This window comes from Topomyia yanbarensis, chromosome 1 (genome assembly GCF_030247195.1).
Source record: "Topomyia yanbarensis strain Yona2022 chromosome 1, ASM3024719v1, whole genome shotgun sequence".
Taxonomy (NCBI): Eukaryota; Metazoa; Arthropoda; class Insecta; order Diptera; family Culicidae; genus Topomyia; species Topomyia yanbarensis.
In genome coordinates, this window is record NC_080670.1 from 215,010,622 (window position 1) to 215,038,054 (window position 27,433).

Genomic DNA, 27,433 nt, shown 5'->3' on the forward strand with positions numbered 1-27,433 from the left:
AGATGACACATCTCGGACTTGAACCCGCTGGCCACTCTTGTTTTCGTAGCTGCGATTTTTGGATTACGATTTTTGCCTGATCCAGACTGCCCAACTGTCGACATGCGTTTCCTGAAATTTTGTATAACGCTGGATGCATAAAATTAAGCTAGGGTTTCCCAGAACATGCCCTGGTTTTCAACTGGTTCTGGTATTCTGGGACTTCGAGAAAAATACTTGATTTGTCCTGGTTTTGTTCTTCTAACCAAAAAACTGTTTTTTACTTGATCCATTCTGGTTGCAAAAAAAATAAGCGAGACGTCAACAACTGTCGTGAATTAATTTCATTGAGTGCAGTCTCGATCGAGAGATAAAAAATTGCAAGGTACCCACATTTACTTCAAAGTCAACAAATACCCCAAGGATGGTACCTGGTACCGTTGATGTTTTTTGCTGTACTTCAACGATGTATATGTACGACTGTCCTTCGCGGATAATCTCAAGATATTTCATCCGATTCGCTCAATTGAAGATTGATGATTTATTAAACAGCATTTACCTATCTACATACATTAATTGAACGCGATATTTGTTCACAACTGAAAGCCTGGGAAAAAACCTAATTGGTAAGTGTCTTTTTAACAGTTAACAGTTTTATAGAGCTAAGAAGGAACACAAAAACATCATTGGAAATCTATGGAAAGTAATGTACCCTTTGTAAGGGATTCTACTTCTCTGTATTGCGGCATAAACGAATTATGGTTCACACACTTGCGCGTGATGCCTGTCGTACTCAACCAACAGTTTGTTATTCAAAATAAATATTTTTGTCATTCGAAAGCACCTACAAACGAGTTTATTCATCCCATATACAACCGCTCACGCGATCACACTCGTTAACATACAAACACTCGGGCCCCACCGCGATAACATAACCCTGCGCGTGTGAGCTCGCAAACACAACAGTGATTTCAATTTCGTTAACCAGATCCAATCTGGCAATACTGATCAGAATAGTTTATCTGAAAATATAGACCACGATGATTCGGAAGTCGCAGAACCTCTCTACACGTCGAATTTGTTTTCAAGGAACGTCGAAAGGAAGCTTGCCTAGCAACTGTGCAAATTCGATGTTGTTACTTATGATGTCAATAATTAAAAGCCGTTTGAAAGTTTTTCTATGGTCGGCTAACGTGGGTAGCTGAATCAGCTGATACCCATCTTCTTACATAGGTAACAAGGGCAATGTATAGCGGATAAAACATTTTTGAACGCTCTCGACTCTGCTGATTTGAACGCTGTGATAAGGCGCCCATATTGGTACCGCGAATTATTGAATTATCGAGTATTACGACGATTGAGAAAACTTTTGCGACGGTCACAGACACAGGTTCCGAAAACCACAGTCCATCCCGTTGATTTCGCTCCACTTCGCGAGCAGATCGACACCAAAATGAACTGCGTAGGAATCCAGGACCGAGAATGTGATCCGAAAAACTTTAGTAACTTGCAGAGGTCATTGATGAATAACATGAATATCAGTGGGCCTAAATGACTCCCTTTTGGCACACCCGACGATATGTCGAAAGATGTAGATATCGTATCTCCAAGCTGAACAAAAGCACTTCGACCTATCCGGTAACTCTAGATTCATTTTTTCGACAGCAAAACTATGAGGAACTTTATCGAAGGCTTTCGATAAATTGACGTAAATACCGGCGGATCAAATAATTCAAAACCCTAGTACCTCCCGATGTAGTTTGTTATATTATTAATTTGTTGCAGTCCGATTGACAGTGATTTTTCTACTAACATGATTTCATGTTCAGTCGATGCGTTGATTGATAAGAACGAGTCGGTATCTCCATCGAACTGCCAATTGCAATCGCCCAACACCAAAATAAAGTCCCGCACTGTGACTGTGGCGATTGAAAAGCTGCGACTTGCGTATCGAGCGTCAAATATTCACTGCTGAGTCGGAAGTTGGCGTAAATAGCTAGAGCAGAATGAAGAGAGAATCAATGCAATTTTATCCGGTTTATCGTTTGCTCCAGTGTTTCATTATTTTCTACTGAAAATGAAGTAGTGTGGATTTTTTTTCACTGCAATTGTCACTCGCCATTGCGTTGATATTTGCTGGTGACCGGATTACGATCGATACACACAATAGTTGTTCGTATGGTCGCTATTCAAAATATTATCAGTCAGCCTGATCTCAGTCAGTACCACAACATCTTTTTCACACGATACAACGGCTAACGGCAAATCATTTGCTTTGGTGCGAAGTCCTCGTACGTTTTGATAGTATACTGTGTGTGAAGATCGGTTGTTGATGAATTGGTAATGGACAAAATGTCTTCGGTGGTAATTCGTCGTGCATGGCAACACTGACTCAACATTCCCATAAAATAGTCAATAACGACGGCGGCCACGTCCAATTATGCCAAATAACTCAAAAACTATATGATCTCGATCCCAAGCCGATGAATATGCTGATCAGGTATCCAATGAGCAGTAAACGAAAACTCAGCGACATGAAATATAAGTAAAAATCGCAAAAATAGTACGTAGTAATTACGAACAGAACTAGTTCGTTTACCTAAACAACAACGAAATGACTTAATTATTGTGGAAAGTGTAGCAGGAGATAACACAAAATTGGTAAAAGAAAACATTGAAAGTAATCTGGGTGAAAGGCATAATACTGTCATCCCTGACACCCGGTTAACCTAAATTAAAAATGAGGATGAGTGAGTGATATTCCGCGGATGTCTCCATTAATTTATGTATGTTAAAATGAATAACTCGAATAACTCAAACGTAAAACCTGAACCTAACTTTCTACGGTATAGAAGAGCGATTTGAATAGATAAGATCTGAAAAAATGAACAGTTGTTTCGAACCTGGGGAAACAATATAGCCGATTATTATTATTATAATAAATTTAGATTTGATTGCTTTCACCCAATCACTTTCGAACCGTTCGAAACGATATATATATATATATATATATATATATATATATATATATATATATATATATATATATATATATATATATATATATATATATATATATATATATATATATATATATATATATATATATATATATTTCTTTGAATCTAATGTTAGTGAAACGGAAAGAGAAATCCGAGATTAAAGATTTATTCTTGAATTTGAAGCGCGCCTTTGAAACAATTTCCAAACTCTTACTCTTTAAAGCGGAGGAATTGTACACAAATGATTTGAAAAGAATTTTGGTGATAGAACAGATAATTGCTTTTAATGATTTTGTATCTAGTTCTCTCGGCAATTCACTAAGAGTGCCGAAAAGTAGTGTCTTAGGTTCTATCTTTATAAATAAATCTATATAAATGACATAAGGCGGGTTTTACGATTAACGATACCCGAAAAACAAATATTATATTATTTAGTTAGTATATTCAGAAAACTTAATTTCTGCATATTATTTTGGGTTTCGAATCCATTAATGCGACATACAAATACCCACTCGGTCAAACTCGCTGACATGCAAACGCTTGTTCTCTGCTCAATAATACAAACCCAATCACAAACGCAAACATCTGCGTACACCTCCGTGATCTCTCAAACGCTTGTTCACTAGACTAGCAATTTCTCAGTCGTTGCTCAGTTGGTAGAATTCTTATATCCTTCTGAATGATTACGAATGGTGGCTTATTTGGAATACCACTTGGTTTCACTCAAGGAAGTTATGTAGGACGACTGGTTTTAGGTTTATGGATCAACGATCTTTTTAAATGCGTCGGACATAAAATTGTCTCCTTGATGACGACCTGAATTGTTTATACTCAGACGTGCTCATGGCCCTGAGAAAAAAGAAAACGATTTATTGAATTGCAAATGCTGAAAAATCCTATACAAACTACAAGCACGTCGGTTTTATAGCTGGACTTCTCCGTTTTGGTTCAAATTGGAACTAGGAATCGATCAGGTATAGACCAATTGTGTTTTCAAAAAATTATCTCTCTTTGTGGGCAGTCTAATCTCTGCACTTCTCTACTGTGAACAGACCATGGATAGATTTACCCAGGTCTTTCTAAGAATCATCGGGTAAAATCACAACCAGTGCATGATTTGTATCCTGAAAACCTTATCAAAGAATCCGTTCGAAAGCTATTAGGCCAAATCTTGCAAAGATTATCAATTTGTCATGCTCCTCTCGAGACAGAGCGCACTCCTGCGGGCAGCCAGCGAACCTCAAAATATTTTTTTCCCTTCTCCGCCAACTTGGATCCCTAATCCCCACCGCAGAGAAAAAAAAAACGCCTAGAAGACGACAGTCCCAATTTGTTCGTCCAGATTCGGCTCGGCTGTTGTGCCTGTACCCTACATTGTGTGTGGATATCCATTCACCGCAGTAAATCATGGAGAAAATATTGAAAATAATGTCTAACTCACGACGCTATAAAATTGCTGCCAGCGGCTGTTGGCAACCGGCTCCAGTGGTGGCAGAAACCTCCCGGGAATTTATGACTTTAGAGTGCCTTTTTTTCGCCGCGCTACAAGAACCAAGCAGGCTGTGACAATTGTGCCGGCGACGAACGAGCGAGTGAGAAAGTGTGCGGAGCGGGGGAAAATGCCAGAGATATAGGAAAAAGCTTCAGCGCGGCTGCGTGTGCGATAACAATTTACGACACAATTAGCCCCAAAAGGGTCAACGAATTGTTTCCCATCATTATGTGGGACGGAACGGGCCGGATTGGCCTGCGGCTTGCGAGTTTTCTGCAATAAATGGGTGACCCAGTTGCATTCACCAGTGTGCACACCAGTAGTGTGCGGATGGGTATTTGTTTTCTCTCGCAAGGATTGTCTTTATCTGTCATATCCTAGGGGGCTGGGGTTTTTACCCGTTCGAAATGGGGATCCCTGACCCGGATTGGTACGATGGTGTGCCACGTGGTCGGAAGGGAGGGGAATAAAAGTCAATTTAATTCAATTAGTGCTTGTCAACATTTGAATTCGTCTAATAGAATAATATGGTTGCAAATGTCTCGCAAAAGCTTGCTTAATCAACAATTCGTACTCGGGCATGATTCGAGCCATTATCAAGTGAAATGTTTACACAATAATTAGTGAAAATTCGCAAACCGTGCACATACCACATAGCACACCGGTAAGACGAATGTGTTTAATTCATGGCAAAACAGTGTTGAAATTATTTTGAATTAGATGCCGCTGGAGTGGATCTTAGTTGGCGTGTTTAGTTTTGTACCAGCTGCCACAGGCAGATACGAAGCGTAACCACAGCCAAGAATGCTAGACCAGAGAAGGGAGGAGAGAATCTTGCAATTAAATCTCGAATGGAACCATTTATGTCATTTGTAGATGGATGGAAGCTATTAGCGAGAGAGAAATAGTTTATGATTCTATGGGAAGCAGAAGAACTAACCACAGTTTTAATTATTTCACGAAAATTTTGTTGTTTTATGTTATAGCTAACAATAAAAGGAGGTTTTTGGAGTTAGGCACTACACGCAGAATGAGGTTTGCTGTAATTTATGTAGATAAATTGATTTAGATGCCATGGTTTGCTGGAAATGGACTTGACCTTCTGTTTTAACAAACTTCGTAGCCGAATCTTAGTGTACTGGACAATGGCAGGCCAGTCCTTTTAATCGCTCAGAATCCTCCTATATTGCGATGGCCTTACTTTATATGCATTGTCAATTAAAGCAACCCTTTATCATTTTGTCATAAAACGACAAAATCCTACAAGTCATAAAGCCCCATCGTTTTTGAATTCCGCTTATTTTATTTTTTGCGCAAAGCTTCTCAGAGCACGACACAAACACTAACGAAGAGTGGCGCCTAAGCACCGGATCCCAGCAGCCTATGTGCCACTTTCAGATATCGTCAAGTCCAGCACCGAAACAAAAAAGAAATCCACCGTTAGGGCGGAAACCGAGTGCCGAATTACGAGGAAACAATTTATTCTCATGAATAAAAAAAACACACGACATATCTCCTTCGGCTATACAGAAGAACATTGCAGGATCAGAAATCAGTGTCAATAAAATCCTACCCTTTGGTCCACGGAAAACCGGGAATGGCATAATCCCGAAGGACTCGAACAGAGCGGCAAAAAACACACACACTTGAAAGACTACCAATCCGCAAACCACAAAGTACGAATTGACACAGATTCGGAGGCAACCGAGCTGCCGTTCAAACGACGAGTTGAGTGGGCTGGGTTCAAAGGACAAATATGAATTCACTGCGAATCAGCCCCGAGGGATGGCATTTTACCTACTAACCCCTCCGCCAGTTCGCCACCGTGGAGACACCACCGTTTTCGGCAATTTTCCAGCCCAGCGAAAACGACGAGTGTGACCTTTGGCAGCGTTAACATGTAAATTTCGTAACATCGCCATCGAACACAATACTTGCCGCCAACGCGCCCCCCGCTTGCGGGCGCTATTGAACCATTATATCAAAGGCAGAGGACAAGTGTCGCCAGAAAAATAAATTATATTTTATTTGTCAACTCATCCCCCACCGAACAACAACAGAAGGATGACGGTTATTTTACCGCGGAGATTTTGCAGATCCACGGTCATTTGGAGGATTGCATTTGTGCTGCCCCCCCCCCCGCTTTTGGGAGAGTCGAGTATTTGTGAATTATCTGATGGCCTAGGGTTTTATCATTATTGATGCTGAAGTCCGCGGTGACAATCCGCGGCTGAATAAAGGGAATTGTCCGAACTGCATTGCGGTGGGTTTTGAAGGTGGGATGGGACGGTGTGCATTCTGTTGTTCGTCGAATTTTGGCATCTCGTGCGGCGAGAATGGAAATAAATGGTTTGCCTGTTTATCTTGTAAATTGCTCCTATTGGAGGCGTTATTGGAATGTTTTTTGTTTGCGATTTATGGAATAAATACCGGTTGGCGAGTGTACCATCATAATCCAACACTAATTATCGAATCAAATATGGATGTTTGGAATCAGCCTGTGTATGTGCTAAAAAGCTTCTAATTAATCCAGTCTGTAAACAAGGAAATCCTCCCATAAATACTAACGGTAGCCAACATATTCCAATACTCGCCACGCTTCCTTTCCGGTAACATCATCCAATGAAGGATTGGCCAACAACTAGTTCGGCTGGCCAGCAATATGTGGGTTCTATTAATTTATATCGTCTTCATTTATCATTAGGCCTTTCAAGTCCCTTATCGAGTAGCTCTGTGCGTTTGTCTGTGATGCTCGTGTAGACTAAAGAGATTTAATATTACAACGTCTGAAGCAGTAGTAGGCCATGGCGTACACCAGTAAGCATGACGCCGGTGAGCTTTTGTGTGTACCTACAGCTGAAAATTAAAGCAATTTAAATGCAGCATTGTTCATCTTCCCGGATGGGTTTGAATCTGAAGAAAAGAAAATGTTTATATAAGCTAGCAGGTATATCGGAAAGTGACTCGAAAATTGCAAACCAGAAATGATTTCAAACACAATAAATGGATCTGTTGCAACTTACATGAACTGGCGATGGCGTGTGGTGAGGTGGGCAGTAATTCAGTAAACTAATTCGTCTAGATGATTATTAAATGTTGTTGTTAAGGACATTATACATGCGAGCCACAACATAGCTCCTACGCCACACACACCCCTCTCCCCTGCCTAACCATGTATCTGACATGAGCAAATATAAAAATACGTTTTTCAACACACTAACCTTGCTGGTGTGCCACGAAACTGCTACTTAAGGAAGCTAGAATATTGTCATATACAATCAACCCGAGTTTTTGACGGAATGCCATCTGTAGCTCCTATTTTGCGTGAAAATATCACCCCTCTTCACTTGGGGTTTCTTTTCGAAACACTCTTCTTCTCGTTTTCATTGCACTTTTTCAAATGCACTTTTTTCACACACCACTGCACTTTAATCGTTTACTAACAAAACTTCAAATCTTCTGCCAATGTGCAGATGACCAGTGGAACATGTTCGGAAATTCTCATTTGTGCGTTTGAATTTTCACTTCAGATTTCAGTTTTTCCTAATGTAAACAAGCGAGTCGGTGCCTAGCAACGTGACTTTCACATATCTTCACCTTAAATTTTGTTCCTATTTTTTCTTCTATGTTACATGCGGTCACACACAGCAACCATTTTGCCGAAAACTTTTCAAAATACGTGTAGGCATTTTCAAATATTAGAATTCGTTTGAAATTGGGTCACTAAATGAGAAAAAAATCTGTTTTTATTACATTCATCGATATGCCTGATTTTTGTGATTACAACAATGTTTTTTTCCAACTCAGGAAACGTGAGAATGAAATTTAAATCTGAAATAAAGAAATATGTTGACAGTCTAGATTTGACACTATCAGAAGCATTTGGTATATCGAATTTCACGACAAATGATGCCCTGTCAGAAAAAAATGAATACATGTTTTCCCGCAGGGTTATTTTTATTTGACATAAACACCATCCACTGCATATAGTTTTTTTGGGTTGTCTTGATAGGCCAGATGTAAACAACCACAGTTTTCCTATCTATGGTTGTCTATGTTTACATAAGATTTATTTTAAAAAAACAAAAAAATCGTTTTCACGTATTACAACGAATTTTTTTTTGAAATAATGTTATGTCATGTATATTGGACCTAAAATTTATCGAATGGAATGGAAAACTATATATAGCTTAATGACCCAATTTTCGTAATTAATTGTTTTGTGTTTGACAGGGTACCCGAACATACACCATTCACACTTCATGTGATATGTTCAAGTACTGAGTTACTATTTGTCAATCTTAATGGAATATAGAGCAATAAAGGCGTAAAAATTCTTTGAATTGCCTTCGAAGACTGCATGTTATGATTATTGGACCATTTGATGACTAGACTCAGAAACATTCATTACGGATCAGGCACTCGTGGGGCCCTGAACTCAGCACCCTAGCAATTCTGTTTCTCGTGAAGGGACAAATTTGATTGATTAAAATTATACCAAAAAGTATTGTCGCGCTTATAATAAAATCTCACATTGCGGGCGTCTGAAAGGCGCATCAAATATAGCCGCAGTTGCTCCGCAAGCAGATTTCAGTGGAGCTTTATTTTTCTGCCAGCTGTGTGCTTTTCGAAAGCTTCAAAGAAAAAGCTGCCTATACATTTATATGGGCGGCTGTCACGCGCCTATCTCAATTGAGCTTTCATATAATCGCATATCGTGCGATTATCCTGCAAGGCACAATAAAAAAAACAGCATTATATGCGTATAATTCAATCTAGATTTGACCCACCATTAGCCTGTATTTTGTACACGAACGCTCACTGATGGCGTTTTCGAGTGAGCCCTCTCAGATCACTCTGAAGGCGGTTTCAGATTCATTTCTGAGCAGCCATTATCGGCGAAATCCGCTCTAAGAGTGATCTGAGAGCATTCATTCAAAAATGGTATGATATTCACAAGCCGAGGATCACTAGGCCGAAGGTCATTCGGCCGAATGAACATTAGGCCGAATGCACAAACAGGCATTAGGCCGAAGGCCAAGAAAGAAGGAAAAAGAGGTTGAAGTTCTCGGTTATTGTTTGCTTTGCTTGCTTCTCAATTATTTGCTTATATCCTTCTTTTTATCGTGAGCTGTTCTTTCAAATTATATTAAATGTAAAAATTCTATCCAGCTCGCCCTATTGGATGATTACTAACCTTATTGTTTCAGGGTGTAACGAAGTTTTAAAAACGACAACTTATCAAATATATGTGCACTGCACATTGTGCAGTGTGCACGTACGGTTCCATCGGTTTCTACACTGCCCAAAGTTCTTGTGGCGTAGCCAGTGTGATGCGGCATTGTCGCATAATTGAGACCGAGGATAGGAAGCAGCGCAAAACCGGTGAGGGTCCACCAGGCGAAGAGGCCGCTGACCCGCCATAGGAAGCGGCGGTCCCTCGCAAGTAAACCTGTGATCCACCCGTTTGCCCGGATAACTCGATCACAGTGGCTGTAAATCAGTTTAAATTTGACGAAGCGACAGCGATATCAGGCAACACACGACTTCAAGCGATGTAATGTAGCCACATTAGGCGATAACTTTATTTATTTATTCCATTATGCCTGTAACACAGAATTCTTTTTTCTCTTTCTTCGTGAAAATTCACCCTTCATTTAAAACTGATTATTGTTTTAAATATTGTCTTCAGTTTCAACTACTCTATTTGGATCTCTTTTTGGCTCATTCGACCTATTGGACATTCGGCCTAATGTCGTTCGGTCGAATGACCTTCGGCTTCATGACACAGCTTCACTTTCACCGCCGCTAATTGTCACAATACAACGCACGAAATACTGCAGGCATACATACGTTAGATAAAAGTAAGTTTCGCATAAAATACGTTGGGCATAATGGATGATAGGTATAATTTACAAAAAAAAAATCGCACAGCTTTCTTTTATTGTAGAAATTTTTACCTCAGGCTCTTTTTACGGATTAGGAATCTCTATGCAATGTTACACCATCATCTTGTATCGCTTTAACGAGAGGTGAACAATACCATATCAATACTACACATTATTTAACCCTTCTAGGCCTAGATTATTCGCTTTTGTCATGTTATTGTCAAAGCAGGGATCTTCATTTAAGTTAATAGTTTTGGTTACATTGCATTTAAAGCCTAGTGGACAAATTCATTTAACAATAGTATCCAAATATTGATGAATTATTCACAATAATGAACCACACAAATTTTATTCTTGTATTTATTTAAGTTTTGCTTTATTTTTTGTGTTTCGAATTCACCTCGTCAGTAACTAGCACCAACTTGATTCATGTTAGGTCTTGTGCTCTTAATACGCGAAATGGTTTAATCCAATTTTTCGCTTTTGGGACTTTATTGCATAGTACCAGGCGTTTGGCTCTTCAACCAAAATACAAGAGTCTGTTTCGCTTTCTCGTCAGCAAACCAGAGCTTCTACATTTGCCTCCCGGGACACCACTCGGCACAAGTCAGTTGCTTTAGGAGTTCACATATGTCGTGTGAGCTGTTTGGAATTTGTTTGTATCTAACTAGTGCTAATTTAGGTACTAGTTACCCCCAGATGGTGCTAGTTACGGACGAAATGAATTCCCCTCTAGTATTTATCTCACATAATTTAATCTTTGATGGCCAAAAAATATAATCAGTGAGCTGAATAATATGGGGTAGAATTCTTTGAAGAGTCAATAATATTTGTATATACGTTGAATGAATAATAATAAAATATTCATTCTTCATTTCATGAGCTGTTCTTTGAGTCAAATATTTTCTTATCGGGCCTTTGCACCATGCATGTATACAGCCACTAATCAAATGTGTATTTTCTATATCATTACTCAAATATAAATGAGATTCACCATGCTCAGCGTTCGCTTCTTTTATTTGAGCAAATAATAAGTTTATGCAGCAGGATACAAGATCAAAAAAGTGCAAACATTCACGCTATTATCACCCGTCGCCGTCTAAAAATGAGTTTCCTTAAATTATACATCAACATGATAACTTATACCTAACATCCATTATGTCCCCTGTTGTAACCTTTTGATTCAGTGTATCACAGTATAGCACCAAGTGAGCCCCTCGCTTGAAAATCCAGTAACACTTCTCTGCCTTGAAAATCGGCAGCTGTTAGGTCAGTTTCCGGTGAAGCAGATAAGCAAAAGTTACACAAAAGGCACATCGGACGTTGCTTACGTGGCTTCGGAAGAGGAACACGTACATACCAAGAATTCAATCGAAACGGTTCGGCCTACGACACCAGTCTGGCAAGTGTGTTGCCATACGTTATCCTACCAGCAAATAACGTGCAGAAGTCGACCACTAGCATTGAACCTGGGAACAGTATGAGCAAATACAAATATGTTAATACGGAATGCTCTGATGATTTTTCGAGGACTCGTTTTACGCTACCCTGTACCTGGAAAGGTACAGTGTCAAAGTGACAGTGTACTTTGATGAATTATCATTGGAACTGGCAACGCAGAACGCCAAGCTGTTTATTATTGTATCCTAGTGATATTTATGTTATTATTTTTATTTACGTGGATTTGAAGTTTTTCATTCGCTGTAATTCGTTTGCATTTTCGACGTGAAATGTACAAAGGCACCGAGGTTGAGCTGACGTTGGGTTGCCTATCAGCGCTGGCCAGTTCCGCCCTGTGGCTGCTGGTAGCAACCTTCTTCAATCTGCCGATTTCCGGAATGCATAGCATCGTAGGTTCGACCAAAAACAAATATGTATTTGGTTCGACTGTCGGTTTCAGTCTGGTCGCAGTGGAATGCAGTGACTCAAGTGGAGCACACTCGGAACGATCGTCGGATCGTCGTTCATTTCACCCGTGCTCAGTGTTATGATGAGCGCGATGTTGTTCTGGTTCATTCGGAGATTCATTTTGAACGCCAGGAATCTGCTCTAGACTGGGCTGTTATCATTGCCGCTGTTTCACGGAGCCACACTGGCAGTTACATATTCAGTATTGTGCACGATGGACCGAAGCTTCTCTACATGGATAACATCCCAACTTGGATGGCGGTAGTTATTAGTGTTTCCGTAGGACTGTTGGTTTCTGTACTCGTGTAGTTGTTCGTCGTTCCTTGGCAGAAGAACAAGATTCCGAATCAGGACAAAGTCACACGCACTGAGTTCACTGTCGGTGATTCGGATTGTGATTCGTCGAGCAGACACAATCAAATGGAGAAGGAAAATAAGGAAGTGTCAGCCCTGTTTTCGTTCCTGCAAATATCGACTGCGACATTCGGAAGTTTTGCTCACGGTGGTAACGATGTGCGTAACGCGATAGGACCACTCATTGCTCTCTTTATGATCTATCGGGAAGGCTCAGTATTGCAAAAGTTTAAAACTCCGCTTGCATTACCACTGTACGGTGGCATCGATATCTCACTAGGCTATGGGGCGTCGTGTCATAGAGGCAATTGACAATGATCTCACTAAAATTACCCCATCAAAAGTCTTCACCATCGAAACTGGTGCTGCCTTCATGATACTGGTGGCATCCAAAATTGGTCTGCCGATTACCACTTACTGTAAAGTCGGCACTATCATGTTCGTCAAGCTAGCGCAGCTATGTGTCAAAACATTTTCAGATTTGAGATATTTGCTTTCGCTGTTTTCGATGTTAGTGCACCGGTGTAGTGGATTGCACTGGTTTTGCACTTTCTAGCAGAAGTGGCAATGGAACATACCCAGTTTTCTGCACTTCTGCTAGAAAGTGCAAAACCAGTGCACTCTACTACCCCGGTGCACTATCAATCGAAAAGCCCATGGGTATGTCCATTGACACTACTACTAGAAAGTGCAAAACCAGTGTAATCCACTACACTGGTGTCAATCAATCGAAAATCCCAATGGATTAGGTCGAACTGCGGCAGGAATTGAAAAAAAGTTGTCAATTTTGTTGTATGTCACGAAAATTAAACTACATTTACAAAAAAAAAATACAATCTCCCATTGCAATCCCAACAACTCAGTCGATGTAAACAAAACCAGGTTAGTATAATAGTCTCATTGTCTCAGAGATCCGTCCCGTGCACTACAGGTTTAACCAAAGAAAACACCAACAAAAGTGTACCTTGGTCCGCTCTTAATCATCAGCCGTGAACTGCATTCTGGGACATAAATGGGCGTTTATTTGATTGTAAATTCTCAACTAAAAATACGGATGATTACTCCTGACACATGTCACAAAATGGAAGCTGTATTGATTAAGTTGGCGGATTTGAGTGTCGTTTGTTCGCCCTGATTTGTGCGATCACGATGCCAAGGAGACATCAACGAATGTCTTTAGACACCAGGACCGCTAAGCTGCGTTCAACTTGTGAATGACTATCACTCCTGCGCTAGCTCACCTACCTGAATGGTAGTCTGTGTCGTCTAAAAAATGGGACCAATTTTCTGGGCACAATTCGAACCCATGCATCAACGGGTTATGTTAGATTGTGGAGGATTGTGGTTACCGTTGTGAATGTCCTCTGGGAGACAGTGGTATTATCTGAGATTGACATTTTGGACGAATGTAGCCCGAGCGCGGTGTCGCCTGTCAGAATAAACTGGGTGGTTTCTAGTGCTGCACTGTCCTTCTGCCCTCCAAAGTGGGCCTGTAATATGCATAACCCTTCTGACAATAGATGCTTTGAGAGTACCAGCAAGAAAGGTATTCTGAATACGTACGCGATTATTTAAAGTATCAGCGGGCGCAGTGCATTAAAAACGGTATTCGAGAGAAGTAGGATACCCATCTGTGCGACGAAAAATGCAACATTTACGCGTGTGATTTTCATGGCAATGACTATTCGTTGGGAGTCAATCCATGGCTGAATTGTACCGCTAGTATCAATGGTTGCGTGGTGTTTTTATTGATGGCTTCTGTAATAAACAGTGCAACAACGCGATGTTGAAAGTCTTTTATAGAAACCTCGAACTAATTTTATCAGATATCCCTGGAAGATTTAGGAAGTATACTCATAAATACAGATAAAATTCACGTAGTAAGCAAATCGTTAACTTTATTCCTAACATTTCATAAAGAAAACTATAGTTGACTCAGTCATACTGCGGGTTGTTAAGAAAAGGTGGCGACTTCGACCTTGGTTGCATTGAGTCGTCCGCAGCGGATGTTTCGTTAGCTGCTCGTTCAAAAAAGAATCGGCAGCTGACCTCGAAGCCACAGTTTCAAAAAGTTGTGCAAGTCGGTTGTTTTGTAATTTTTTTCCACCATTTGTCGATTTCCAAAAACCACTCGCTCCTATCAGGGCAGCTGTCTATTCTGACTGGAGAACCAGAGAAAGTACTGCAACTCATGCGTCGGGCGCAAAGTTTGCACAACCCGTTAGACTTTGAATAGTTTTACATTCTTGTGCACCGAATATGGAATACCGTTCATTCGTTCTACAAATATGTCCATCATCTTCCTGAATGCGCTTCCACAAAAGCTGAATTATTTATTTTCAGGTTATTGAGTGGATGTTTGTTACTTTCAATCGACAGTAACGCCAGTTTTGGTTCCACATTGTACAAGTGCACTCTTTCCCAACTTCCTGGAAATAACACCTTGTCCGTCTCACCCGGGTGCTACTTTGTGGGTTCTACTTGATACACCAGTGACCATCTGCGCAACCGCATTATCACCTTCTACATCACAGTTGAATGTACGCAAGATATAATCAGCACCTGCCGTACAATTGACTACCATTTTGGGTAGTTCTGCTACCGATGTCTCCGGTATAAATGCTATCGCACTCTTCGCAGATCCCATTCGAAGCACTTCTCCTGGAGTATGAAAAAGATTTTAACTTTACTTGGCTCAGTGATTAATAAAAAATGTTACTGGTAAGCTAAGTTCCTCAGCAAAGAAATCTTACCTTATATAAAATCATGAAAGCGATCTACAAAAATTTTACTTCAAAAACATAAACAAATTGTTAAAAAAAAAGATCTGAACATGACATGCTTGGATCGGATCTATCAAAACGCGTTGCCATTTCTAATCATTTTTCAGTATTTGTTACTTGTCAAGCAAAATTCGTGCATAGGGTTCTTTAAATCTAGTTTTCTGTGAGTCAAAAAACGATGACCCTTTTGTATGGGACCTTGGCGTATTTAATTTGTATTTGGTATGAGCATCTCTGCTCACTGTAAAATTATTGGAAAATTTGTTCGGTGAAACAGAACCAGTGAAGTTGGAAAAGTTGGACAGAAACCGGAAAAAACTCCAAACAAGATATTGTGACGAGTAACGAGAAGACTCTCGGAGGTCTGCCCAAGTTAACCAGCATTGTCGGCCCGAGATATACGTAACTCCGGATAAACCGTCCACCAAAATCGTTCCGGTGAACATTCAAGCGCACCCAGAATGACTAGAAGTAAAGAACCCGAACTTGGAGAACGTCTGCTGGAAAATACAAGAAAAGGCCCTCAATAAGAGGGTCCTTTGTGGAACTTTCCTCTTGGGAACTGTCCCTGTTGGAACTTCTTCTATTTGGAATTTCTTCTTGGGAATTTCCTGGCTGAAGTGGTTCTCTTTTCGAAGTTACTGTCGGACACACCAACAACACAGTTAAAGACAGACGAGAAGTACAGTGCAATCCCCGCTGACGGTGCAACTTGAGCATCGCATCGCTCTGCCTGAATTACCGTTCCGACGTCAAATCGTCATATGGTCGCGTAACGATAACAAAAAAAAGGACTGAGACAATTCCAAGAAGCGGAAGGTGCCTTTGACGGTGTATTTTACCGATGTTGTACGTTTAACACAGTCCATTCCTTCTTTCATTGTACTAGAACAAGGCAAGCCCAACGCTGAAACTACCGAATGTGCGTACGAAGGTGCCAATTCTGTAACCAAACAAAACACTACAGGATGCATTGCGTGGAAGTTGCTCTGAGAATCGTTAGATGAATCTAATGTTATTTTCTCAATATTTATATGTATCATTGTGTAGATACACATACGAAAAATTCAAAATAGAGAAAAGGAAGACGGTGCGGGTTCTTCGTTTATAATCCAGACTCATTATTTGACCTGTTGCAGCGCTTCCAATGGTCGGAATAGTAGTGATTTGACAGCAATTTGTTTGGAAAATGGACGTATTTTGAGGGGCGAAAATTTCGTCTCGATGTGCAAAGTATTAAAAAGTTGTGTTAGTTGGAAGACGAAGAGTTGGATTTCGCTGGAAATTTGATGATCTGGCAAGGCATTTGCAGTTACGGACTTAAAATCAATCTTTAATCGTTAATAAAATGATGGATTCGAAACTTTATAAGCAAAAGTTCCTGGAAAAATGCATACTACCTTTCATTAAGGCTCACAAAGGTCCAGGGACGTTCTAGTCAGATTTGATAACCTTCCACTGCATTCGGGAGATTCTAATTGTAGTGGTACCGTGACAATAAGATACATTTTATCCACATGGATACAACTACCCGTAACTCCGCTGAATCGAAATGAATTGGGCCATTACCAAACGGAAGTTATAGAAAACTGGAAAGACGACTTAGGAAGCTACACAAATGGCCGCTGATGTTGACCAGTCCAGTATCGGGTCTCGGTCAGATATCTTCCCCACAAAGCGCAACGTGATTGGATGACGACTGGCAGGGGACCGGCTATTTCACAACCTCCAGGAAGGAGGTGGCTGTGGCTAAAAATCAGTGAGAAGAGGATGTCAAAACCTGTCTTCTTTTCTTCGCAACTTACGGCTAATGACTTCGCAACTTACGGCTAATACAGCACGAAGTGCTTATCGGAAGTTGCGGCCTCCATTAAGAAACGCCACCCGATGTCGTGTTGTGGCCGAATCTGGCCTCGGCGCATTATGTCGAGCGGTCGTTGGGGGAAGATCCCAATCGTTCTCAAGAACGCCAGCCACTCCAACGTGCCTCAGTTGCTGGCAATTGAAAATTTCTGGACGAACCTGAAGCGGACGATCTATTGGAAATATTTCATAGCGAAAACCGGAAAGGACACAGAGTGTTGAAAAATTTGCCAGCATATTTCTTTTTAACGGCTATGGTCAATGCTCCGGCCAGCCTTACGGAACCCGCTCTGCTAGGCGTGAACGACAAGATCATTTTTGGTGTCCAGTCGCGGATCGCTGACGATTTGGATTTACGAGATCCACAGATTTGCTAAAAAAACTGTTGCTCCTGAAGAAGTTACAGTGTTAAACCGACAGTATGAAGCGAGCCGATTCCATGAACATGCATTCGTGACAAAGAATCGAAAGTTTGATTATAATACTGGTACAATTATGGTACACGTAAGATAATTCAGCAGGGCTGGATGGGTCATTGGAAACTCGTTAGAGCTAACACCTACCACATCTCGAGATTAAGTTGTTTGCGTGGGGTGATTGGATTATATGCAGAAAACTTTTTGTCGTCTTACCACTGCCAGTTGATTCAGAAGGTTAATACATACGCATATGACCAACATTCCAGTCAACCATTCCCCAGATCAAGTTGGAATCCTCCTCGGCGATTAGTGCACTGGTGGGGCCTGGAGGTCGCGAGATCAGGGCATGTCGAATTACGCTACGGGCACTTAAGAGCATTCCTGTGGACGATCCGCACCAAAGTCAGCGAACTCATGACTTCAGAAAGGCCACAAACGAGACCAGGAAAGATGTGGCAAAAACGCCAACTGGACGAAGTTTTTAAATGATATCTTCCCAGACTCCTTGATATCAGAGCTCAGGCGTAGGGCTAACGCCATAAACGAGACTGGCGCCACAGCGGCTATGCCTTTGCCGTGAACGGAACTACGACCATCTGCAATGAGCTAGGTACACACTTCGCTGCCACAGTCCACAGATCCCGTCATCCCGGATCCCGTTCCTGCGGATCTAGCTAAGAGTTGACAGAGCGCTCGTTCGATAGAATCCGACTCAGGCCAAGTGTACAACCAACTCTTTACTGGAAGTAAACTATGTACGGCATTGACCGCGGCACACGACGAGTCTGGCAGATTGAATGACGTTATCTATCCTTTACTGTGATACTCTCCGCCGGTATCTAACCGGACGATATTTGACAGCATTAGCCGCGTCTGGAGCTGCGAGGCGGTGGCCGCTTTATAGAAGGAGACACTGGTAATCCGCATCCCAAATCGACGCCAGGGAAACAGGACACCTGATGATTTCCGCCCCATTTGTCTGCTTTGCTTCTTAGCAAAGGCAATGAAGCGAATGGTCAACAGGAGACTCATTGATCTATACTGGAAGTGTGCAAACTCCTAGATCAACGATAGTACGCGTGTCGACGTGGAACTGAAATCGGCGCCTAGCTCGCCAGCTTTGGACAAATGGTATGTCAAACTGTAGCCGACAGCCTGCATGCTGAAATCGATATTCAACGTGGCGAAGACGTATAATGACGTGGAACTCATGAAATACAGCAACAGCTGGACAACCAGAAGATCACTGGAAAGCTGGGCCACTTCCTGAGCGACTAGTTATGCAATCAAACTTTCGGGAGGGAATCGAGGGCGTGGCCAGTCCGACGCCTGTTTGGAGATCAACGGGATCTGTCCTCGTCGTCACGCTGTTCTTGATGTTCATGAACTCTCTATTTGCGATCCTACTGTTTTCGTCTACACAAATCAAACTATCAGCTCCTGGCGTAATCGTTGTAACCGCCACACTATACTCAACATTAACCAAACGCTAGTCCACAGTAGTATGTTTTACGGGGTGCTGTTGACGTCCTGCAATACGGAAGGTCTTATCTCCTACGCCACAGAACCACCCGAACTGCTTCTGACCTGCTTCCCAGTATGCCTGCTGCGGTGACTTGCGTGGAGACCTCTTCGTTAGGTGGCCGCACTCACCATCGGTAGAGTAGCACTAGGTCGCACAGCCGGAGGGAACTGCTTCCTGCTAGAGACAGCCAGCGAGGTTCATCGGAAGTACAAGAAGGTATCGCTCGTCCACACCGAATCCATGACCGGTCCTAGCACGAACACTGGTCTAATCTGGACATGCTTGGTATTCTCTGTCGAGGCGCGCTCGCTACGGCTCCGAAAACCGGAGGACATGTCCATCATTGTCGACTGTCACGCTATTCCTGGTGACCAAATAACTCGCGAGCCTGCTGTTTTCGTCTACGTCGATCATGGACGCAATGAACCGAAGATCTTGATCGTGGACCGTCGCTTCTCACCGTGGCACTGGAATTTTTAGAACGTAGAACCGGATAAAACTGCTTCCTGCTACAGACGGCCAGTGAGATCTGTTGGAAGTATAAGGAGGTGAACCTACCGCCGATCGCCCGTCTTCGCCGAATCCGTGACCGGTCCCAGCACGACTGCGGGTCTAATCTGGATACAAGTCTGTCTTCAGCGCTCAAGGCCAACGCTGCTAGTAGCGTAGCCAGAGTCTAGTATGATCATTTGATGGCTACTAACAACAGCAATCACAGTAGGAGACAGCGGAATAGGCGCCATGCTTGGTATTCCCTGCAGAGGTTCCGCTATCGCGCTTGCTACGGCTCCGAAACCACAGGAAACACCCGTCATTGCGCTATCCGACTCTCTGGCAGTTATCTTCGCCATTGAGTCGGGAAAGTTACACCATTTCTTCATCGAGGTTATCGAGGCTGAGTATGATCACATGATCACAATTTGTTGAACCGCTCGGTCACTGCAGCATCGACGGCAACGAAAAGACCGATCGCGGCTGGCAGCCAGATGAAGAAAGACCCGTCGACGCCTGGCCCGATTTATGCTGGAAGCAGATATTTCGGGCCAGTTGAAGCCATTTGCTTGCGTGGCAGTATCGGACAGCTTCAGAGCGTTAAAGGCTTGTTCGATCTCTGGATAGAGCGGACCAATAGAAAAGAAGAAATTTTTTTGAAGCCTTCTAAGCATTGTGAAGCACTATCTTTTCTGAGAGATTCAGAAAATTACAGAACACTGTTAAAATACTTACGAAAATTTTCTCAAATTTTCTAAAGACTTCCGAAGAGTTCTGAAAACTCATGAGGATTACAAAGTATATCTAACAAACATTAAAATCTTTTCAAAATGTTTAAAGACTCTTGGAAACTTCTGCATATTTCGGAAGACTTCGAAAAGTTTCAAAAAATTCCAAAAAAGTTCTGAAGGTTTTTGATAGTTTTTCGAAGATTGCAAAAGCCATCTGAAGAGTTTCGCAAACTTTTCAAACAATTCTTAATTCAGAAAATTGCGTAGAATGTTTATTTATGTTACTTGGGGAAACATTGCCACTACGACCACTCTTCGAGCTACCTCGTTCTAAGTTGCCATCTTCACAATCAAAGCGCAAATTAAACCGGTAAACTTTCAAAAATTCTCGGCTATCAACACCTAAAAAAATCTGCTGTTAAAATTTCCCGGTCCACAACTCTTCATTCGCTCAACTGAAGACGAAAAAAACCTACACTCCACAAAAGTACCAAAATACCTTGCGAGACCACTCCGCCATCTTCATCAAAGTGGCACGACTTGAACAGTATGTAAAACAGTTTCATTTCCATTACTATCCGGAAAACGGAACGAGCAGCTTCCCACACATCCCCTCAGCACGTCGCGACGGTCGGTGGTGCTAGCTGCTACTACACACACACCGCGCACACCGATTCGGCGAGTGAAACGAAATGCATACTTGTCAGGGGCAGTTTGCACAGACGAGCTTTACGCGAATGCATAACTCTAAGGCGTCGTCCGCTCGTTCGTTACGTCTGTACGTACATACATATATACGAATGTTCAAGCCAAACCGACGCGATAATGGCGTCCCTTTCACGCCGGGGGATGATTTGGGGTTAACGCTGAGAGAAGGGGAAGTGACAGGAATGTGTAGAATTTACATTTGGCAAATAATTTTAATTTTGAATGTTATCGTGTACCACGTCGCTGGCGGGGTGCGGTTCTCAGCGTTCTCGACTTTCAAGCATTTTAACGTGTTTTACTTATTTTCTCTTTGTGATTTTTATCTTTTCTTCTTTCATTTGACACGTACGGCGGCTTACAGCTAGACTTGCAGCTCCAGGACGAAGCCGGTGGCGATATCAGCAGTTTCATAACGAACGGCGAGTGGGAACTGTTAGGTGAGTTGAGTTCTGTTGTGTCCGTTGGGGTAGGGGGAATTAGGTTTTGTTCCAGTTCCCAGTACAGTGGAAGTGAAATAAATCTATTGATACTGACATTCGATCATATTGGTCAAAATTGCCGGCCGTGTGCTGTAAATTTGGGACGTAATTAATAAGACTTTCCTTATTTATTTATTTTTTTCAATATTTTTATATTACTAATACATTCAAATGTGTCGCTCTTCTGCACCTGTTAAATGAAGCTCATTGCAACCGGTCAACTGTCAACTTCTAGTTTTTTTGACTACCATGGTTGCTTCGATCGAGTTGCCGCCGAGTGAGAACAGAGCTGATACCTGCTAATAACAAAACTTTCAGGAAAACAATTTCCTTTCTCATTTTCACACCGTGAAGAAAGTTAAAATTTTAATCTCGAAGCGATTAAAGTTATTTTCCTCCTGCCGCCAGCTGTCACCGAGCAACCAACCGGTCCGTTTTGATTTAATTTGAAGCTTCACTTTCGCAGCTGTAAACAAATGGAACTTTCAACAAGTAATTTGATATTTTCTTCTTCCGCTCAGGCGTCCCCGGTAAGCGAAACGAAATCTACTACAACTGCTGCCCGGAGCCGTACATCGACATTACGTTCGCGATTCTGATCCGGCGGAAGACGTTGTACTACTTCTTCAATCTGATCGTACCGTGCGTGCTGATCGCGTCGATGGCTCTCCTTGGTTTCACACTGCCACCGGACTCCGGCGAGAAGCTGTCGCTCGGTAAGTAACTCCATATTATCATCAATATTGGATATGGCACAAAAAGACTGTGCTTTTTTTAAATTCAAAAAAAAATTTCCAAGCTCAAGATTAAATTGGGAGAAGAGCACTTTTCGCTCACCCAGCTATCCGGTCACGTAAGACATTTTGCTAAATCCAATGATCCTGTCTGGTTGAATGGTGGAAATTAACTGTAATTAGCACTCATCCATCGGAGACCCCCCACTACAGAAATGTCTGTTTTCGCCTCTACCAACCATGATACCATTATCGGAAACAGAACGATAATGATAGTTTCCTGTATAGTTTTCAGCCTCACAGGCTATCAGACAGGCTCACACCCGAAAGCCTCCTTCCACGTTGGATACGTCAGCGATTTGGGGGAAAACCGAATTAATCGTCAGCAGTTTTGTCCTCGCTAACATTAACAATCTGGTTGAGTGAAAGTAATTTTCGGGTGTACGCTTTCATCCGTTCTTCGTTTGTTCAGCTAGCTGAGAAACGGGCGGAAAAGCAGCTCGGCTCAGCCAGTGGAGAACCGATTGAGCGGTAAATGGGTCCATTTATGTTTTAATTAAACTAATTGGTAGTGTTATTGGATTTTGGTACGGGCTGACCGGAAAGGTCGATAGTCGGTAGCTCAGAGCTCAAAGCTGTATTACATTAATCAGCAGAGTGTGCTTTCTTTGGCAAACAGCTGGAATGAACTGTAATGAAGGATAATCAAGAAAGTTGTCCTTTTTGAGGTACTTGTTTGCCACACGAAGTTGTGTTTAAGGTTCTTACTCCAATTTCTATCAAAATTTCAAAATGCATAATGACTCAGTTTCGGGGTCATGCAAACACGGCATCAGAGTTTCACGCGGAACTGTCTTTGATCTTCTAAGAATACGAAACGGAATTTCTTATCTGAAATTGTTAAGAGCACATAAACGGAACATCTTCACAAATGGAACTTGTTTCAAAATTTCAAGTAAATACTCAAATAGAACAAGTTTGCACCCTTTGATGGCATAGCAACACTCGAACAACTTTGATACTAGTAGAAGGCCATGGTAATTATGTGTTAAACTATTCAGTTACTGTTGTCTGCTTTTTCTAATCGATTAGCTTTTAATACTGCTCTCCACAGGCTATGAACCCAGAGGGGTAACCACAGCAACCGGCAATAAATTGAAAAAAAATCACTGAAATATATGTTTTCGTTCCGTCTGAAATAAAAATAGAGCGTATTCAATGGTTAAACGGAAGCAAATGTCAGCTGGAAATTGGAAGTTGATCTATTGTTTGTTCGAGAAGATTTATGACAATTTGCCGTTGGAATGAAACCAGCCGACAGTCGATTGAAGCATGTGAAAATTTTTAAACAAAATTACGGACGCACGACACTGACTTACAAAGTATCCTGAAGACACTGTGCGATATGCGGCATTCTGATGAAGAGGACATTCTGGAAATGGTAGAACTCTTCGAAAGGCTATTGGTGACAGAGACTAAGCACTGGATTGAAATTTGTTAGTGGCGATGATTTTGTGGATTCTTTCACCCGTTTACAACGACGTCGAAGGCTAAACCAGAAAACGATTTCACATTCTTCGAGATAGGCAAGCAAAGAAGCAGTTCAGGTGGTACACAATCGGTTCTGAAACTGCTACAAACCGGAACACAAATACAATGATTGTTAATAGATGTATTTAGAGAAATTCAGATATCTGATCAATCGATACTAGGAAAAGCAATATAGTGACAAGGGGCAAAACCGTTCATCGTCAAAACGATAAGTTTAACCATAAAATATGGTCGTCATCGGTGGAAAAGTGAATTCAAGAATAATCAATTTTGAAGAAAGATTTTTATCAAATCACTGGTTGAGTCCGTTATTGAGAACATGGTCATCACGAATAGAGGGATGACTGAAACCGGGTGGAAAAGGCCTTATTTTCTGTTAGAACGGCAAAGAAACGAAGTGCTATGATTATATTTGACGATGCAGGTTGTAAGATTTTCAGAGTTTTACAATTAGCAGAAGTTGGGTTGTGTTTATATCATTCGCGGACTCTACATTTGATATGCAAGAGTAATGCCTTGTCTCAGCATACGTCGTTGCATGGCTATTTAAAACCAGTAATTTGACAGTTGGTATCAAAATCGTTTCTGGAGAGCCTTCTTCATGCAGACCCAGTATTTTTCAATTGGCAACAATTCCGGTGTGTTCTTGGGATAAAGTTCCTTTGGCACGAAATTGACCTCCTTAGCCTTGAACCACTCCAGCACACCTTTCGCATAATAGAACGAGGTCAAAAAAGCGTTGAGCCATCGTGAGATCTCAGAACTGGAAGTAGACGCTTTTGGAGGGATTTTTTCAAGGACACCTGCCCATTGATTGTTCCAGTTATCACGAACGCAAATTGCCTGCGAAATCATGCATTTTTAGCAATCTTAGACATCCTCTATTTTCCAGCTTCCTCAGGAATGTCGAACCTATCACGAGCTGTAAAGAAAAGGAAGCTGTCTCGTCATCCATAACAAAGCAATGCGGTCTCATCGACAGTTGAGTTTCCGCGTACGTAGTTTCCTCACAATATCCTGTCGTTTTTCGTGATTAGGCGCTTTTTGAATATTGAACACAACAGATTTGGTTAAGGAAGTTTTTGCACCACATTACTCACTAACCCGCTTGAGATCCTTCTCACTCTGTACGGAGATCCATTTTGACCACTTCTTCCTTCGTATCGACGATTTAACGTTCGTTATACCATTTCACAGCACAACTTACCGTAGATTGAACCATTCCCGGCGTCTTGCTAATGGCACGGTGAGAGATATCCGGAGCTTCCAGCTGGGATGCCGGATTATATTTTTTGAAATCTGCGCGCAGCATACGCGAAAGTCTGTGAAATTCTGGATAAGGGTAAACGTAAAAGTTTGTCTCAAAACAAGAAGTTGTAACATATAAACTATATCTATGGTCCTCATTCGGGCCCTTTGTATTTTTTCCGCGCCGAAGAAAAAAATAAAAAAAATCGCTGGCATAACGAAATTCGACTGTGACAGAAATATCAAAGATTTCTCCCTAACCAACCCTTCTTGGTAACCAGTCTAAAACAAACAAATGACATCAGTAGCGCCAAATCCTTTTTCGAAGGTATACCGCAGTACCTACACAAGAAGTTGAAATCGACGGCGTTATCACCGAGACGAGTTGGATTTACGCGAATCTGCTTAAGCAAGCAGTTAGCTGTTTTAAAGACACCGTATTGCAGCCAGTGAAGACTGTAAACGATGTATTCCACATCAGTCACAGTTAACAGAATAAAAACCTATGTCAGCTCAAACTAACATCGGGTGACCTGCCTGGGTGGGTCTGCTTTACCTAACTATCTCCTCGTTGACAAGGTTCATCTACGTTTTTGTGCCACGAGTTCTAACTGGATTAATGACAAATGAGTGGGCCACGCAGCTACAGCAAATAAAAATTTGGAATGAGTGTCTTAGAAAATCAGGTAAAAATACGTTAATAAAATTAAGAACGTCCTAAATCAATTGTATTTAACAAGAATCGTTCTCTATTTTTTTAGTCAACCGTCCAGTTTTGGAAATGTCCACGTGGACTTTTCATTATTTTTTTGTCTTTTATAAGAAGAAGCTTTTCAAGTCATGACATACGTTGTTTATTTTACACCAGGTTGAATAAATTTGGTGTTAGGCTGCTTTGTTGAAGTACAGAGTGAATATTTGCGAGAAAAATATATCCAGAAAAGAACCGATTGAAATATTTCTGTTTTATTTTTCGGTCTTCAATTGCAGATAACATGAATTCTTCCCGTTGCTGCCACAAATCTCTACTCAAGTTCATTTCAAGGTGCCAAACGACAAGATAGAACGAAAAACCATATCTGCAGCCGATTAACCTTTACCGGCTCACCGAAGTGTACCACTGCAGATAAGCTGCCGGAGAGATATGGAACAGAGAAATTTCGGCAACTGTCAACCCTTCCTTATTTACGAGCTCGAGTAAGGATTCTTTTCGGTTGTCGTGCACCTTGCCAAAGCCAGGAAAAGTTACAACACCGCAAAAAAAAAAACTGGAGACCCTCATATGCAGTTGGAAGCACAATACAGCAGAACTATTCCAGCCATAAGGGAAATTGCATTTGCATCAAAGAAAATAAATCGCTACCGGTTCGTTTCTTCGGTCCGAGCAGGAACCAACACAATTTTTCTTCCCCAACAACAAAAAAACGTTCGGTGTCCCCATACGTTTTCACTGTACCCTCCGGAGAATGTGTGCGATGGCACATCGCCAATTTCTCACCAATGAGTCCAGCAGATTTTTTTCTTCCTCTCCCATAAGCATAAGGCGAACGAAGAATTCCAAACTCAAACGGTCCTCTTTTCCGTCGCCACCTGCGTGTCGCTTCCGCAGTCAACTGACCGATGTGCAACCGGAAAGCAAATTCGGGTCCGTCTTCTCCAGTTTGATGCTCCGGAATGCAATTGCAAGGCTCTGCCGTCCATCCCGAAGCCCTTTCGGAAGCATGTTCCAGTTTTGACGGGAAATTTACCAGAATAGAGCATACACTATCCGAGTTTTGGAATTTCTAATTTATCGATTCCCGGAGGAGAGGGGAAATCAGATCGGAGACAAACTTTCGATCTACGACGGCCCTTCAAAAGGGAAGGGAAAACTTATCCGGAACACATCTGTTCTGTCCTTACCATCGTGAGACGGAGACGGAGAAACGACGAACGCAAAAGCATTCTTCCCCAGGAATAATTCTGCGCAAATTTATTTCATTGGCCTTTGGGCTTTGCCCGTTACGAAATAGAACGAAGAGATGAACCGGAAACAGGGTAGAAATAGCGAACTGAAAACTTTTCAATTCAATGTTGTTTGTTGTGACAAAATGCCGCTGTCGTTGTCGGGAATAACTCGTTTCCGGAGCGTATTCAAATATTCAAATTTCTACTTATTGGAGGTTCTGTAGGGACAATAAATCTGGCGGTAGCCGGTTGCTGAGAGATTCTATGGATGGAATCTGTAGCGAATAGTGCAACAGTGAGGACCGATTTGGAAGAAAATGTAGAAATTCA

The 27,433-nt window shown here is 41.7% G+C and overlaps 1 protein-coding gene and 1 long non-coding RNA gene across 2 annotated transcripts in view; one reads left to right on the top strand and one right to left on the bottom strand.

Moving 5' to 3' along the window:
• Window positions 1-27,433, top strand: part of LOC131692291 (neuronal acetylcholine receptor subunit alpha-7-like) — a 257,213-nt gene that overhangs the window by 198,329 nt on the left and 31,451 nt on the right. Inside the window, exons 7-8 of the mRNA XM_058979263.1 lie at window positions 21,506-21,581; window positions 22,145-22,339. Of these exons, the coding sequence (XP_058835246.1) occupies window positions 21,506-21,581; window positions 22,145-22,339 (271 nt within the window). The remainder of the gene's footprint in view (window positions 1-21,505; window positions 21,582-22,144; window positions 22,340-27,433) is intronic.
• LOC131692329 (uncharacterized) lies at window positions 14,496-15,624 on the bottom strand. Its single transcript, XR_009305961.1, has 2 exons — window positions 15,377-15,624; window positions 14,496-15,284 (listed from the first exon to the last, which is right to left on the bottom strand). It is a non-coding gene; the product is annotated as an uncharacterized LOC131692329 (long non-coding RNA).